At 36.1% G+C, this 18,659-nt stretch overlaps 1 protein-coding gene across 1 annotated transcript in view; it reads right to left on the bottom strand.

Annotated features, from left to right (window-relative positions):
* Positions 1–18,659, bottom strand: part of NELL2 (neural EGFL like 2) — a 375,472-nt gene that overhangs the window by 234,086 nt on the left and 122,727 nt on the right. The window contains exon 11 of the mRNA XM_019934581.3: positions 878–969. Within this exon, the coding sequence (XP_019790140.1) occupies positions 878–969 (92 nt within the window). The remainder of the gene's footprint in view (positions 1–877; positions 970–18,659) is intronic.

The following is an 18,659-nucleotide window of genomic DNA, read 5'->3' as shown; positions in this document are numbered from 1 at the left end:
AAAATTCTGAGGATTTTCCTTTCCCCAACACTTAATAATATGAATGCTCACAGTTTATTGCCAGCAGAGTAAATCACTTATCTTAATTTTCTAAATAACCTATACATACTAAATCATCCCCACAAACCATGTACAGGAGGCATTTGAAGAAGAAAATTAAGGATCAAATGTAAATGAACCCTAAAGCAGAAACTTTATATGTAGACAGTTTCTTTTAGACAGAATATGGCTTGAAATATAACATTATGGTCAAGGAATATAAAATCATAGTTTATAAAAGGTAAATGTGAAAAGTGTTATGAAACATATTTAGTTTTTCAATTAGTAGGTCAAGAAGCAGACTTAAAATGAATCACGTTTGCTTCAGAAGCGTACGTCAAGAGCATATTTATAAAACATTCCCCTTAAAATTATTTAAAAGATTCCTCCCAAAGGAATTAAGATCAATATCAATCTCATCTCCATCCAACACCTAATTTTTATTCGGTAAATTTGGTTCTGATTTTAATTGGACTGATATTTATCACGAGTCAAAAGCAAGAGTGAGAACAGGCCGAGTCTAATTTTATCTAATACATTTTCTTCAAAACAGCAAACAAGGAGCTGATTTGTGTTTGGAAAATGTAAGACAATTTCATAAAACTTTAATATGACAAAAGAGTGTTTTTATTTATTGGGAAAATTATTTTACAACCACTAATTTACATGATTGCAAAAACAATGAGAATTTCTATACATTTGAGCTATAATTATCATCTTAAATTTTCTCTTTGCCTTAGAATTTTAAAGGTATTACAAGGGTGAGATTTTTAAAGGAACATTTACTGCGTTCATGTAACGGAAAGAAATTTGAAACACACATGAAGAGCTTCCTTACCTGGCACTCATAGAGAACACATACGCCAGAAGAGGAGTAGACCGTATTTCTTTCTCCTTCAAAATAGGTTCGTCCATGAAATTGGCATATAGCTTTGGAGTAAAAAAACATATATTTTTTAAATGTTTCATTAAGAAAAATAGCTTACAGGTGTTCAGATCATTTTGCCACAATATTTCACATGTCCTTGTGACTTTTCAAGGTGTTTGAGTAACTGTAAACCTAAATTCAACCCAATATAAGGCACATGTAGGCTCAAGTTATTTTCATGCCCATTAAGTTCAGAGAGTAAAATAAGGTACAAAAAGGATAAGGGGCAATGGCAAGTCAGAATTAAACTCTGAAAAAGGAGTGCTGATAAGCAGACTCAAAGCTAATTACTTGCCTGTTAGATGATGTCCCACTTCAGGGCACATTAAGCAGGTGCTCAAAGAGCTACAAATCAGGGGCAACACAAATATGAGAAAAGTTCATTTTTATATACCATTACAGAATTTTTTTTTTTTTTTTTTTGCGGTACGCGGGCCTCTCACTGTTGTGGCCTCTTCCGTTGTGGAACGCAGGCTCAGCGGCCATGGCTCACGGGCCCAGCTGCTCCGCGGCATGTGGGATCGTCCCGGACCGGGGCACGAACCCGTGTCCCCTGCATCGGCAGGCGGACTCTCAACCACTGCGCCACCAGGGAAGCCCCATTACAGAATTTTAAAACAGAAAATTAGAAAGAAACTATTTTAATTCCAGTACATACATGTAAATGTTATGTTTTATGGGTTAGTATCATTTTATTTGTAAGTACATGTGGGTTAAGGCACCCTATTTAAGATGTTGAAAGGTCTTAATCTGGGCCTGCCTTGCTTCCATCACAATTAAATAAAATTTTAAGATAGAACTTCAGACTCAGTGGTGAAAACATTTTTAATGAGTGAAGATGCATACAAAGTATCAAAGAATTTTTTTGAGACTTTCAAAATATTTACAATTCACAGCAAACATTTAGCCAATGGAAACTGCTTGCTTGTTTTGAAATGAATGTTTCACACTACCTATGTTGACTCATCACCTAAACAGAGACAGATTTACCCTGAAGCTAATTAAGCTTAATTTTCAGTATCCTTCTTGGGCCTAGCCCTCCATTCTAAGACTCTGAACCAACTTTTGTTTTCACAGATTTGCACTGTTTTCCTTTCAAAGGACACTCAATATTGTAGATGCTTTGGAGCTCCATAACATCTAGATCAACCCAAGCTAATCACTTCAAAAGACCAGAGGAAGCAGTCATCTGATAGGAAAAAAACTCAAGCAGTTTGTTAGCCCTATTTACTAAATCCAATTTTTAATTTTAACTACATGGATTTTACAAAAGGGGTGTGTATATTTCCTTTTAATTCCATTGTGTGAGTTAGAATAAAGTCCCTCTTCAGAATTTATATATCCCATTATCTTTAAAAGTATCATATTGCCTAAAAAAATTTATAACAAAGAAATTAGACATACTTCTATTAAATATTGAGTATATATATGGTTGTAGAAATATTCATATTTAAGCCAACTTTCATCTTTGCCCAAAAGTTAACTGATTATTTAAAAGCTGCACATTTAAATAATGGAAAGCATACACATTTTTAAAATGCCATCCTTCAGCTGATCTCCTTACTCAGCTTTTATTAACAAATTTCACTACATAATATATATTACTGGAAAATTGATTTTAAAGTTTTGGAGGTTGTTGGAAGTGAATACAACTTACTTGCATAAATTATATTACTTAAAAGCTGGCTGAAGCTTGCTCACTCATGAATATTCAAAATGAAAATAGGGAGTTGTCAGTTGCACACTATCTATCATATATGAATTACAATAGCGTGTGCATTTACTTAATGAACCTGATTGATTGTAAAATGTCTATATCCAACGTGTAATTTTTAAGATTGTGCTTTGTTTTTTCTTATGAGATTCAATAACCTCAAAGTACCAAGATCTGGCTTATGGCATATTCAATTATACTTAAGTACCACATTTTATAAGATAAGGAGAATAAATAAAACCTTCTTCTATTCAGCACCTGCCAGTCAAAGGTTCCTAAGCCTATTATATTATACAACTCGGTAACTGCAGTCTATTCAGGCCCAAGCGTACGTTGAAGAAAAAAATATGATGTTCCAAGTCTTTCTTAGAGCAGAGGGAAAAGGAAACACTGTAAAACCACAAAGGTAAATTCTTCTTATACAAAGTCTTATGATAATTTAATACTCATGCAGAGCAGATGGACCTTCTGCTCTAAACTCTTAATTCAAAAGACTCAAATAGGCAACTTGTGAGACAATAGGGCACCAAATGGAGCTTGGCAGAGCGAGAAGCACAAAACGAATGAGATCACAATTGCTTCATTTCCTTTCAAGCAATCAGCACAAACAGGGTGAATCTGGCTTAGAAAGAACCCAAAGTGAGTGATTTTTGTCTCGTTTCTTTTTTGATCAGTTGCTGTGATTCTCCATAATTCTGAGGTTTACTCTAAATACCTAGTAATGCCATCAGGGTATGCCTTCCCTAGGTTCTTTAGGGGAAAAATGTTAAGAAACTCAGAAATATATACATACATATATACATCTATAGGTATATATTCCTAATCATTCCTAAAAAATACTACAAGGAATCTTGAAAATCCACAAGGATGGCTCTGGGACGTAGGAGTAGACTGCAGGAGTAAAAGTCGTATTAATCTGTTGATACATTTAACAAATTCGTACTGAGCTCCTGCTAACATGCCAGGTAGTCTGCTAGGTGCTAGGATTCAAAGATGAAAGAGACATGTTTCTACCCCTCACTACCGAGTTGGGAAGACAGACTCGTACACAACTAACTATAATAAAAGCCAAGCTCAAGTGCTATAACTGAGAAATTCATAAGTGATAGGTAAACACAGGAGACCAAGTGGTAAACTGGGGGCAGGGGCGGGGGCACTGGATCAAAGGTGAGGAAACAAGGGCTGGAGAAGGACCCAGACTCTGGCAATAGCGACAAGTCATCATCACCCCAGGGATAAGGAACAGGGAGAGGAAATGGTTTTATTGGAGCCCACAGTGAGCCAGAGTTATGAAGGAGAGGCAGCCCAGTGGGAGTCGAAATCATGAGAGACACAGGTACCACCAGAAACCCAGCCTGGTGCAGGGAAGGAGCAGGGGAGAAACACGGCCAACTCTCTCTCCTCTGGCCTTCCTATTTCCTGCCAGTGCATCCCATTGGCAAATCCTACCCAAAGCCAGCTGGCAAGGAGACCAGGGTGATACAGTCTGCAGAAGTCCAGCTCCTGGGGTACAGAGTAGGACAGAGAAAGACAGGTGGGGTGTGTGGGTGTCCAGGAGAAAGAATAACCAACCCCAAGCACTGGTAGCTATCACAGTAATTCAATTTAGACCATGAAGAGAAATAGTTTACAAGGATAGGTTGCTTACAAAAGCATGAGAGAGTGGAACACAGTAAAAATAAATTTTAAAGAGGGAAAATTGAGACATTTAAAAAATACAGCTCTATTTAAAAAAAAAAAAAAAACCCAGATAGCTTATCAAAATGAGATCCATAAGCAAGGAGAAGGCAAAATGAAGGAACTGGACAGATCAAGTGTTAAAACAGAGGAGAGGAAACAGATTAGGTGCTGCCTTCATTTTAACCAAGGCTAGCCCCTGTAGGTATCAGGGACAAAGCCTCAGGGATAATAATGATCACTGTGGCTACCACACTGACTGCAAGAAAGTCTCTAGAATTCCCTAACTGAACTGCACCTCCCTGCTTACCCTTCCCCAGCACAGTATAAGAAATCACTTCCTCAACAAAACAACAAAGGAATAATCATTTTGCTGTATTGATTTCTTCTTCAATTCAACTGCATTAACATGTTCATAGAGGCTTCATTTCTTTCCTAGTTTTGGGGGGTGTGTGTGTGTGTGTGTGTGTGTGTGTGTGTGTGTGCTGGTGTGTGCATATATAGCAATAAGTTTCTTGTGACATAACTCTGGATTCCTATGTCCAAATCATTTACCAGCTTAAAGCAGAATTATGCCAACTAGGCTGCATTTTCAAAGATCTACGCTAAGTGATTTATTGAGTATATTACATGTACATATTCGAAGGTAATGAAGCCTCTAGGGGGAAGGGTATTAATTCATTGATACAGTCTTATCCCCTTGCAGACTAAGAAGCTAAGCCCCCATGCAGTCAGACTAACCCATAGCACTACTGCTACTCTTAAGTTATTAATATTAACCAATGTCAAAGGCATATTCACTACGACTCTCATACACACACACACACACACACACACAATACCATACACACACACCAGGGGGTGCTGTTCACATCGTGTGAATTATGTCACTCAGAGCTGTCCAATGAACAGTCTATTAAGCCATAGGGAGAGAAATTAACTAGAACTTGGGGAAATTCAATAGGCTGCTGTAACAATTGGTATACATGTTTTACCAAGGTTATATTAAATATCACTAATCACATAGTTAATAGCACCATAATTATGAGAAAATCTGAAAAAGCAATTAATGTGAATTATTTTCACTTAATCTCTCCTCTACTTTAACAATTAACAAGAAATAAGAACACAGGAAATGCAACAGATGCAAATTTGAGACTCTTCAGTTGTAAAAATGTGAAAAGGAATTTATAGAACAGATTGAGAAATGGATAAGTGAAAGAAGCCAGTAAAACTCTAAAAGCTATAAGTTACACATTAAAATCATGATTCATTGGTCATTAATGCAAAGATAGAAAATGCAGATCCCTCTAATGAGATCTAAATCAACTTCTGCAAACCTTTGTAGAAAAAATTATCCAAATCTATCTAACAATATTTTAGAATATAAAAGCAAATAGACATATATTTCACTTCTAAACATTTCCTCAGTGACTATATATTTAGATTCTTTTTATTACTGGATTGAAAATACATGAGTCTACACTAAATTTCCCTATTGGTATCATCACCTTTAAAAATGATACAACACAGAGGGCAGACAGCAGAGCAAGAAGAACTACAATCCTGCAGCCTGTGGAACAAAAAACACATCCACAGAAAGATAGAAAAGACGAAAAGGCAGAGAGCTATGTACCAGATGAAGGAATAAAATAAAACCTCAGAAAAACAACTAAATGAAGTGGAGATAGGCAACCTTCCAGAAAAAGAATTCAGAATAATGATAGTGGAGATGATCCAGGACCTCAGAAAAAGAATGGAGACAAAAATCCAAAAGATGCAAGAAATGTTTAACAAAGACCTAGAAGAATTAAAGAACAAACAAACAGAGATGAACAACACAATAACTGAAATGAAAACTAAACTAGAAGGAATCAATAGCAGAATAACTGAGGCAGAAGAACGGATAAGTGACCTGGAAGACAGAATGGTGGAATTCACTGCTGTGGAACAGAATAAAAAAAAAAAGAATGAAAAGAAAAGAACACAGCCTAACAGACCTCTGGGACAACATTAAACGCAACAACATTCGCATTATAGGGGTCCCAGAGGGAGAAGAGACAGAGAAAGGACCAGAGGAAATATCTGAAGAGATTATAGTGGCAAACTTCCCTAAAATAGGAAAGGAAATAGCCACCCAAGTCCAGGAAGTGCAGAGAGTCCCATGCAGGATAAACCGAAGGAGAAACATGCCGAGACACACAGTAATCAAATTGGCAAAAATTAAAGACAAAGAAAAATTATTGAAAGCAGCAAGGGAAAAACGACAAATAACATAAAAGGGAACTCCCATAAGGTTAACAGCTGATCTCTCAGCAGAAACTCTACAAGCCAAAAGAGAGTGGCATGATATATTTCAAGTGATGAAAGGGAAGAACCTACAACCAAGATTACTGTACCTGGCAAGGATCTCATTCAGATTCGATAGAGAAATCAAAAGCTTTACAGATAACCAAAAACTAAGAGAATTCCGCACCACCAAACCAGCTCTACAAAAAATGCTAAAGGAACTTCTCTAAGTCTGAAACACAACAGAAGAAAAGGACCTACAAAAACAAACCCAAAACAATTAAGAAAATGGTAATAGGAACATGCATATCGATAATTACCCTAAATGTGAATGTGTTAAATGCGCCAACAAAAGACACAGGCTTCCTGAATGGATACAAAAAACAAGACCCATATCTATGCTGTCTACAAGACCCTACCTCAGACCTAGGGACACATTCAAACTGAAAGTGAGGGGATGGAAAAAGATATTCCATGCAAATGGAAATCAAAAGAAAGTTGGAGTAGCAATTCTCATATCAGAAAAAATAGACTTTAAAATAAAGAATGTTACAAGAGACAAGGAAGGACACTACATAATGATCAAGGGATCCATCCAAGAAGAATATATAACAATTATAAATATATATGCACCTGACATAGGAGCACCTCAATACATGAGGCAACTGCTAACAGCTATAAAAGACGAAATGGACAGTAACACAATAATAGTGGGGGCCTTTAATACCTCATTTAAACCAATGGACAGATCATCCAATATGAAAATTAATAAGGAAACACAAGCTTTAAATGACACAATTGACCAGATAGATTTATGGGACATTTATAGGACATTCCATCCAAAAACAGCAGATTACACTTTCTTCTCAAGTGCACATGGAATATTCTCCAGGATAGATCACATCTTGGGTCACAAATCAAGCCTCAGTAAATTTAAGAAAATTGAAATCATATCAATCATCTTTGCTGATCACAATACAATGAGATTAGAAATGAATTAAAGGCAAATAAATGTAAAAAACACAAATACATGGAGGCTAAACACTACGTTACTAAATAACCCAGAGATCACTGAAGAAATCAAAGAAGAAAACAAAAAATACCTACAGACAAATGACAATGAAAACACGACGATCCATAACCTATGGGATGCAGCAAAAGCAGTTCTAAGAGGAAAGTTTATAGCTACACAAGCCTACCTGAAGAAACAACAAACATCTCAAATAAACAGTCTAACTATACACCTAAAGGAACCAGAGAAAGAAGAACAAACAAAACACAAAGTTAGCAGAAGGAAAGAAATCATAAAGATCAGAGCAGAAATAAATGAAATAGAAACAAAGAAAACAATACCAAAGAACAATAAAACTAAAAGCTGGTTCTTTGAGAAGATAAACAAAATTGGTAAACCATTAGTCAGACTCATCAAGAAAAAGAGGGAGAGGCCTCAAATCAAGAAAATTAGAAATGAAAAAGGAGAAGTTACAACAGACACCACAGAAATACAAAGCATCCTAAGAGAGTACTACAAACAACTCTACGCCAATAAAATGGACAACCTGGAAGAAATGGACAAATTCTTAGAAAGGTATAACCTTCCAAGCCTGAACCAGGAAGAAATAGAAAATATGAACAGACCAATCACAAGTAATGAAATTAAAACTGTGATTAAAAATCTTCCAACAAACAAAAGTCCAGGACCAGATGGCTTCACAGGTGAATTCTATCAAACATTTAGAGAAGAGCTAACACCCGTCTTTCTCAAACTCTTCCAAAAAACTGTGGAGGAAGGAACACTCCCAAACCCATTCTATGAGGCCACCATCAGCCTGATACCAAAACCAGACAAAGATACTACAAAAAAGGAAGATTACAGACCAACATCACTGATGATTATAGATGCAAAAATCCTCAACAAAATACTAGCAAACAGAATCCAACAACACATTAAAAGGATCATGCACCATGATCAAGTGGGATTTATCCCAGGGATGCAAGGATTCTTCAATTTATGCAAATTAATCAATGTGATACACCATATTAACAAATTGAAGAAGAAAAACCATATGATCATCTCAATAGATGCAGAAAAAGCTTCTGACAAAATTCAACACCCATTTATGATAAAAACTCTCCAGAAAATGGGCATGGAGGGAAACTACATCAACATGATAAAGGCCATGTATGACAAACCCACAGCAAACATCATTCTCAATGGTAAAAAACTGAAAGCATTTCCTCTAAGATCAGGAACAATACAAGGATGTCCATTCTCACCACTATTATTCAACATAGTTTTGGAAGTCCGTGCCATGGCAGAGAAGAACAAGAAATAAAAGGAATACATATTGGAAAAGAAGAGGTAAAACTGTCACTGTTTGCAGATGACATGATACTATATACAGAGAATCCTAAAGATGCCACCAGAAAACTACCAGAGCTAATCAATGAACTTGGTAAAGTAGCAGGATACAAAATTAATGCATAGATATCTCTTGCATTCCTATACACTAATGATGAAAAATCTGAAAGAGAAATTAAGAAAACACTCCTATTTACCATTGCAACAAAAAGAGTAAAATATCTAGGAATAAACCTACCTAGGGAGGCAAAAAACCTGTATGCAGAAACTATAAGACACTGATGTAAGAAATTAAAGAAGATACAAACAGATGGAGAGATATATCATGTTCTTAGATTGGAAGAATCAATATTGTGAAAATGACTCTACTACCCAAAGCAATCTACAAATTCATTGCAATCCCTATCAAATTACCAATGGCATTTTTTACAGAACTAGAACAAAAAATCTTAAATTTTGTATGGATTCACAAAAGACCCCGAATAGTCAAAGCAGTCGTGAGGGATAAAAACGGAGCTGGAGGAATCAGACTCTCTGACTTCAGACTATACTATAAAGCTACAGTAATCAAGACAATATGGTACTGGCACAGAAACAGAAACACAGGTCAATGGAACAAGATAGAAAGCCCAGAGTTAAACCTGCACACCTATGGTCAACTAACCTATGACAAAGGAGGCAAGGATATACAATGGAGAAAAGACAGTCTCTTCAATACATGGTGCTGGGAAAACTGGACTCTACATGTAAAAGAATGAAATTAGAACACTCCCTAACACCATACACAAAAATAAACTCAAAATGGATTAGAGACCTAAATGTAAGACCAGACACTATAAAACTCTTAGAGGAAAACATAGGAAGAACACTCTTTGACATAAATCACAGCAAGATCTTTTTTGATCCACCTCCTAGAGTAATGGAATTAAAAACAAAGATAAACAAATGGGACCTAATGAAACTTCAAAGCTTTTGCACAGCAAAGGAAACCATAAACAAGATGAAAAGACAACCCTCAGAATGGGAGAAAATATTTGCAAACGAATCAATGGACAAAGGATTATTCTCCAAAATATATAAACAGCTCATGCAGCTCAATATTAAAAAAACAAACAACCCAATCAGAAAATGAGCATAAGACCTAAATAGACGTTTCTCCAAGAAGACATACAGATGGCCAAGAAGCACATGAAAAGCTGCTCAACATCACTAATAATTAGAGAAATGCAAATCAAAACTACAATGAGGTATCACCTCACACCAGTTAGAATGGGCATCATCAGAAAATCTACAAACAACAAATGCTGGAGAGGGTGTGGAGAAAATGGAACCCTCTTGCACTGTTGGTGGGAATGCAAACTGATACAGCCACTATGGAGCACAGTATGGAGGTTCCTTAAGACACTAAAAATAGAATTACCATATGATCTGGCAATCCCACTACTGGGTATATATGCCAGCCATAACTGAAACAGACACATGCACCCCAATGTTCACTGCAGCACTATTTACAATAGCCAGGTCATGGAAGCAACGTAAAGCTCATCGACAGACGAATGGATAAAGAAAATACGGTACATATATACAATGGAATATTACTCAGCCATAAAAAGGATCGAAATTGGGTCATTTGTTGAGACGTGGATCGATCTAGAGACTGTCATACAGAGTGAAGTAAGTCAGAAAGAGAAAAACAAATATTGTATATTAACGCATATATGTGGAACCTAGAAAAATGGTACAGATGTACTGGTTTGCAGAGCAGAAATAGAGACACAGATGTAGAGAACAAACATATGGACACCAAGGGGGGAAAGCTGCAGGGGTGGGGGTGGGGGTGTGATGAATTTGGCGATTGGGATTGACATGTATACACTGATGTGGATAAAACTGATGAGTAATAAGAACCTGCTGTATAAAAAAATAAATTAAATTTAATTTAAAAATTTTAAAAAAGTTAAATGAAATAAATTCATTTTAAAATAATAATAATGCATTTTGGAAAAAAAAAGAAAATAAATAAATAAAAATGATACAACACAAAATTAAAGGTTATAGATACCAAGAGAAAAACAGTATAATTCACTTAGTGAGAAATGGGATTTATAATTTCTTGAAAATTCTCTTTGAAAACACCAGGTATCAGTGATCTTTAAATTGTTTAAGCTGTCTGTTAAGGGCAGAGTTGTATAAAGTAGTGGCTTTTACATGATGTTCTTTCTAATCTTGATTTCCACTGGGAGGGCTCTTAAAAACCCCATGTACAATGGCAATTATTTCATTTTGAGTCAACATGATACTTATTTGTTAGTTATATACAAATCAAAACTGTTGGATGAGGGGCTTCCTGGAGGCGCAGTGGTTGACAGTCCGCCTGCCAATGCAGGGGACACGGGTTCGTGCCCCGGTCCGGGAAGATCCCACGTGCCGCGGAGTGGCTGGGCCCGTGAGCCACGGCCGCTGAGCCTGCGCGTCCGAAGCCTGTGCTCCTCAACGGGAGAGGCCACGTCAGTGAGAGGCCCGCGTACCGCAAAAAAAAAAAAAAAGAAAACTGTTGGATGAGAAAATATCTCATTAACTGTAATTATGTATAAGTATATTTTTATTATAGCTTTTAAAAAAGAATGCACAATAAATGTATTCATGAAACAGGCTAAGATTCTGTGGAGTCAAACAAAAACATCTGAATGTGTTTCAATATTCTTAAAAGACTCCAATCAGCCATGCTGCATTTATCCAGCCCACAATCTTGTTTGAAATCTGGACTCACTTGGAGTCAATTCTTAACAATATGGTTGTAATAAAAGTTTTAAGCACTAAGTGCTATAAATTAATTTTCCCTCTTTCTACAATGCTTAAATTTCTATTAGAGCACTGAACCTATTTTTCCTTTCCTCTAGTTAGTTGTACATTTTTTTTAATCTTTCCTACATGAGATGGGGGCAGTGTCTTAATTTGTCTTTGGATCTTGTACTCAGCACCCAGCACTGGCCATAAATAATAAATTTTAAAGGTTTGTTGAATTTTTTTTTGTAAGTTCTCTTCTAGCTTCCTATTTGATGAAAAGCCTGAAAACAAGAAAATTGGCCTCTCTGATCTTCATGTGTCCCTTTATATTTGGCCCTATCCTTTGATTTTGCCTCTTATAATAAAGGTCCTATAAATTGGGTCTCACAGAAATATTTTGCCTTTTCTGTTAAATGGCAGCTTATTCTCCACTGAAGTAGAACTGGAGCACTTGAAATGGGAGCAGATCTATCAGTTACTGAAAAATAGCTGGCTACTCAAAGCAGTATGAATAATACAAGACAACACATACAACGGAAGTCTGCTTGGACAATTTAATGACAAAACCTTCTCCTTTCTCTACATAAAGCCAGTTTTTATGAGTCAATGCTGTTTAAATGATCAAAATTTCAGTGTTTAAATAATTCACAAATTCATTAATTATACATGATTGCTTCCTTTAACTAAATCTCATTAATTGTTTGGGAATTTAGTTGTTTGCAAAACTAATATCAGAGTTTAGGAAATGAGAGCATGAGAGCAGATGCACAAACCTCCTTTCTCATCCTATATATATCATGTCCTGGCACTTCTAAAGGACCAAAGAGTGCTTCTCCTAGGGGGCCTTAATTTAGGTCAGAAGCCTATTCTTCCAAAACGAGAACAGGCCCTGAAACACCATAAATCTAGCAGTAGTGAGGGGTTAGGAGGCAAAGGAGGATAAAAATAACTTCTAGAATACAACAAAAGCATAAATTCTAACACCCTATCCAGAGCAGCCTTTGGTTAGAAGGGTAGATACTGAGAAAGCAAGAATTGGATATTTAGAAGATCATAGCAAGAAGGCCAAGTCTATAGATGGAAGGAGGAACTCAGTACTTTTGCCCCTAATTTGATTCTACCTATTTAAATTGTAACTAAGATAGATCCTGAAATTCTTTTCCTTTAGCTACCTTTCTACCACTGGCCCCTATTCTTGATCCTACCTCACATACCACAGGATGGATTCTTTTAAAAAAGACAATGTAATGAATTCATTTAGTCTCCTGGGGATAAGAAAAATAAATTTAATGAGTGAAGGTAAAGATTTGGAGAAAAACATAATATTCATGTCAATACATGAACACGTTTAAAGTGACAACATGAACATACATGAGGTGACAGCTTTTACAAAGATAACATAATATATAATATAATATGGAAACTGCCACACACTGCTAGTTCAAAGCCAGAACTAGAACTCCTCTGAAAAACAGACTTCTGTGTACATTTTCTTACCACTAAGAATCCAGTGACCTCAGTCAAAATTTAAATGCCTAATCTTTAGTTTAACTTTGAGGAGTGTATTTCCAAAATGACTGGCACCTTTTAGACATATGCTGTTTCATTATTATATTGACAAAGACACTGAATGTTTTGTGAATTGTAAAGCATGATCCTTTTCATTATAAACCACACACTAGTGCTCAACTAAGAGATTACAAGTAAAGACCCTGAAAGAGTGATTGTGCAATTTTAAAATAGCATCTGTGTACAGGCAAAACAAAGAACATATGGTAGGGGGTGGGCCTGGGGAAGGTAGCTGTCTTAGGAGGACATATTTTAAATGTAGTTGTCTGAGTGGTATATTAATAACGCCTTCTATTATGCAAAGCGTATGAGCCAAGGGAAGAGAAGAAGCCAAAGGTTAAGGGGAGCCAGCTCCGTGTAGAATAAGACATGCAGACGGACAGCACACTGAGGAGGGAGGAGAGAGCAGAGGAAGCAACGGAGGACAAAATAATTATAAAGCATAAATTGAGATGGAGCAGGAGAAAGGAAAGCAGAAAGCAACGAAAGTTTAAACAAAAGGAAACTTGCAACAAGAGTGGCAACACCTGGTGGAAATAAGAAGCATTTATGATAACCTCCTGTCCACCAGGCACTGTCCTAGGAAGGCACCTTCCTGCCTTCAAGGAGCATTCAGTCTAGTGTGGGAAACAGAGAAGCACACGTACAAGGAAATCCACACAACTCAGAGGAAGAAAAACGTCTTATGAGAGTGAACTGGAAATGCTTTCCAGCAGAGGGGCATTTGAAAATGACCACTGAAGGAGAATCGCTTTAATGTGATTTAAATCAGAGACAGAGTACTCACAATACAGTCAGAGACCAGAATAGAATAATAATCATAATAGACTTCGGACCCAGATCCTAAAGAACATCTCATCAGGATACCTTTATAAGCTGGAATTCATTTATGATCAGTTGATTTTATAACCAATTTATATACTCCCAATCTACTGGGCCAACAGTTCTCAACTGTGGATGCATATTAAAATCACTTGAAGAACATTTAAAACTCTATGCCCAGCTGCATAATAATAAGAATCTCAGAGGGTAGGACTTGGGCTTCTTTGTTTTTTAACACTGCCCACGTATACAGCTAAGCTTGAAAACTATATTTCTATGCAGAGGAAAAAGAACTAGGAAAAGAGAACATTAGAATTAACATTTAAATAAGGACAGTCACATAGATATTCAGTAGAAGACTCTTTATTCCATGTTATCTGGACAGGTATTTGGTCCATAGTTTGAAAAAAACCAGTTAAAGTGAGAAATCATAGACAACAATAAATATGTACCCTAAACATTTTAATTAAAAACACATCCTCACACATTCAACGTTTTGAAGTAGAACACTTTTCTTCAGTATGGATTCTCTGACTGTGCTTCATCGTAATCTTGATTATATAAATAAAATTTATAATGTGTTGCTCATAATTTCTAAGTTTTTGTTTGTTTGTTTTAAGGGAAACAAGACAGATACTCACAAAGCAATCTGAAAAGAGATCATTCTTATCCTATCTTTTCTTTCACGTTTTACAACTGTCTTACTGACACCTAGTTCAAGAGGATATTTTTTAGCAGTATGAGTTTATCATCTTTTCCCAAAGCATTCAACTTTTATTAAAAGAAATTTTATTTCTTTTCACATTCATATTTCATTGGCTTGCATATTATGTTATGAATATGTATTTATAGCATTTCAATAGTATTAGAATTACAGTACAAATACAGTTGCCATAAACAGGTTTGGGAACAAACATCTACCTCTTGGTTAGCATGCAAATCTAACTTATGTTGTCATGGCAGCGTAAGTGTACAGGTTTAGCCTCAAGTTCAGCTGATACTTTTTTTTTAACAGCGCCAATGGAATCACAGAGGAGTGTTTCTCTGATCACTTGGAGATCTTATTTAAATGAAGATCCTCGTTAGGTGGATCTGGAATGGGGCCTGAGATTCTGCATGTCTCACCAGCTCCCCAGTGATACTGATGCTGCCGGTCCAGTGATCACATTTTGGGTAACAAAGCTGTAGACCATTGATTATTAACCCAGCTTGCACATAAGAATCACCCAGGGAGTTTGTTGAAACTACCAATTTGTGGCACCCAGACCAATTAAATCAGAATCTCCGGGGGAGGGGCCTGGGCATGAGTATTTTGTAACAGCGTTCAGGTGATTCCAGTGTATGGCCCGTGCTGAGAATCACCTGTGTAGATTAATCCATCTAGTCAATTCAGTGATCTTTTAATATACATCTCCATCCTGGATAATATCAGAGAGTAACTGATAGGATGTTACTAAAAGAATTTGGCCAAAATTATTTTAGTCTTATGCTATAGTTAAGGATAACATCATAAACCTAAAGTTCTATTTCCAGTGGCATCTTAACTTCTAAATCATTTTCTTATGTTTATAACTACAAAAAAGTAATAGGAGTAACGGAAGTGGAAGACAAGGGAGAGGGTGAAGGAGGGGGAGGGGACGCCAGGGAGAGACAGAGAAAGAGAGAGAATTCATACACCCTGTAAGACTAAAGATTAAGCCTCGTTAAATACAGCTGTACTTGTATTTTGGGACAAAATATTTGTTAAAATACATCACTTTTTCTTATTTTCAGGCAATTTTCCCCCTTAGGGAGCCAATTAAGCAAAATTTTCTACAGCTATGCTAAATGAAACATTGAGGTTAAAATGTTAAACACATTAAGCCTGGAAATTAAGAATTAAATTACCCCCAAATTTAACACTTCTCATAATAATACGTCAAAATGTGATCACATTCCCCCAAAGCCTCTGGAATTAAGAAGTGAAAGGGCTTCCCACAATTTTTTATGCCTTTGAAGATACTATCACATGTATTGCTGCATTTCCCCTCACCTCCATTTATTAAGAAGAAAATTATGGAAACGTTCATTCTCATCCTCTCGATAAATACTTCTTGAATAGCCACTATACACCACACACTGTGCTCAGCACTGGGGACACAGACGTGAACAGAAAGAATGAACTTTGCCCTCATAGAATCTGCAATATAGAGGAGGATTCAAAGACAACTAACCAGGCAGATATGCAATAACTGAAGGTTAACACTAAGTAAAGAAAACAAACAAGAATCAGGCACTGAATAACTAGGAGGGTATTTTAGATTTGATCAGGGAATACTACTTTGGATTGATCAGGGAATACCTCTCTGAGGAGATGAAATTTTAGCTGAGACTGAAGGCTGAGAGGACCTCATGTGGGAAAAACGACAGGAAAAATATCCCAGGCAGAGGGGGAAATTAGCTTGGCTTATTTGAGAAACAATGAGTTCCAGCACAGAATTTTTTACTTACCTATTGTTACTGATTTCTAGCTTACTTGCATGTGGTCAGATAGTGTACCCTATATAATTTAATTCTTTGAAATTCGTTGAGATGAGCTTCATCATCCAGTACATAATCAATATTTGTGAATGTTCCATAGGTGCTTAAAGGAACACATACAGTGCACTTTGGGAGAGTAATGGTCTATATAGGTTCTTTAGGTGTGGACTGTTAATCACATTCAAGTGCTCTGTATTCTTAATGATTCTTTTGTGTGCTTGTATTCTGTCAATTCCTGCCACTTCATTCTGACTGTGAATTCATCTATTGCTCCATGTAGTTCTGTCAATTTTGTTTCATATATATTGAGGCTATATTATTAGGTGTATACAAATTTAAATTGCTATGTCTTATGTATGGAATCTAAAAAAAAAAATGGTTATGAAGAACCTAGGGGCAGGACAGGAATAAAGACGCAGACATAGAGAATGGACTTGAGGACACAGGGAGGGGGAAGGGTAAGCTGGGACGAAGTGAGGGAGTAGCATGGACTTATATACACTACCAAATGTAAAATAGATAGCTAGTGGGAAGCAGCCACATAGCACAGGGAGATCAGCTCAGTGCTTGTGACCACCTAAAGGGGTGGGATAGGGAGGGTGGGAGGGAGATGCAAGAGGGAGGAGATATGGAGATATATGTATATGTATAGATTATTCACTCTTTTATAAAGCAGAAACTAACACACCATTGTAAAGCAATTATACTCCAATAAAGATGTTCAAAAAAATTTTAATTAAAAAAATAGTTATGTCTTCCCTGTGATTTGAAATGTTATCATTATGAAGTAACTGGTAATACCTTTTGCCTTAATGTCTACATTGTCTGATATTAATTGGGAGAAACTAGCTTTCTTTTCCATGGGCTTTTTACTATTCTTTCACTTCTAAATTTTCTGTATCCTTATGTTTTAGATGTGCATCTCTTAAACAGTAGAGTTGGATTTCATTAATTCAGTTTCAAAATATTTATTTTTTAAATGGGATCATTTACATTTAATGTAATTAATTTTAAAATCTACTATCTTGTGTTTTATCCCTCTGCCTATGCTGTTTCTTTTTCTCCTAGTTTTATAACTTATTTTCTATTGTTTTTTTTCAATCTATTTTCCCTCACACTCAATAACACATTTTAACACATTTTACTCCCTGCTATACTATAATGTTATTGTTGTATTTTAAAATTAATTCTATATATTCTTAAATAAGATCTTATGAGAATGATGATAATTGTCTTATTCTATCAATATTCATTTAGGTTTACTCACATGAATTTCATTTTTTCAGCTTTTTACATTTCTGAAACATTTTTACTTCATCTATGAAATTATTCTTATTAAAAACAGAATTCCAGTCAGGAACTCTTTTCCTTCTGTATATTGAAGATACCATTTCACTCCCTTTTGGCTTCACCTGTTGTTATTGAGAAGTCAGTGGACACAATTTGGAAGGAGAATAAAGTTAGAGGACTGACTCTACCCAACTTCACTACTTACTATTAAGCTACAGTAATCAAGAGAATGTGATACCGGCAGAAAGAATAGACAAATAGATCAATGGAACAGAATAGAGAACCCAGAAATAGACTCCCCATAAATCTAGTCACCTGATCTTTGAAAAAGAAGCAAAGGAAATGCAATGAATCAAAGGCAGTCTCTTCAACAAATTCTGCTGGAACAACTGGACGTGCAAAAAAATAAATCTCGATCCATCACAAAATTTAATTCAAAATGGATCATAGAACTAAACGTAAAACACAAAACTATAAAACTCCTAGAAAATAACAGAGGAGAAAACCTAGATGACCTTGGGTATGGTGATGCCTTTTTAGATACAACACCAAAGGCAAGGTTCATGAAAGAAATGATTGATAGCTAGACTTCATTAAAATTTAAAACTTCTGCTCTGCAAAAGACAATGTCAAGAGAATCAGAAGATAAGCCACGGATTGGG

The sequence above is a fragment of the Tursiops truncatus genome, chromosome 11 (genome assembly GCF_011762595.2).
Source record: "Tursiops truncatus isolate mTurTru1 chromosome 11, mTurTru1.mat.Y, whole genome shotgun sequence".
NCBI lineage: Eukaryota > Metazoa > Chordata > Mammalia > Artiodactyla > Delphinidae > Tursiops > Tursiops truncatus.
This window is presented reverse-complemented; position numbering and strand designations above follow the sequence as displayed.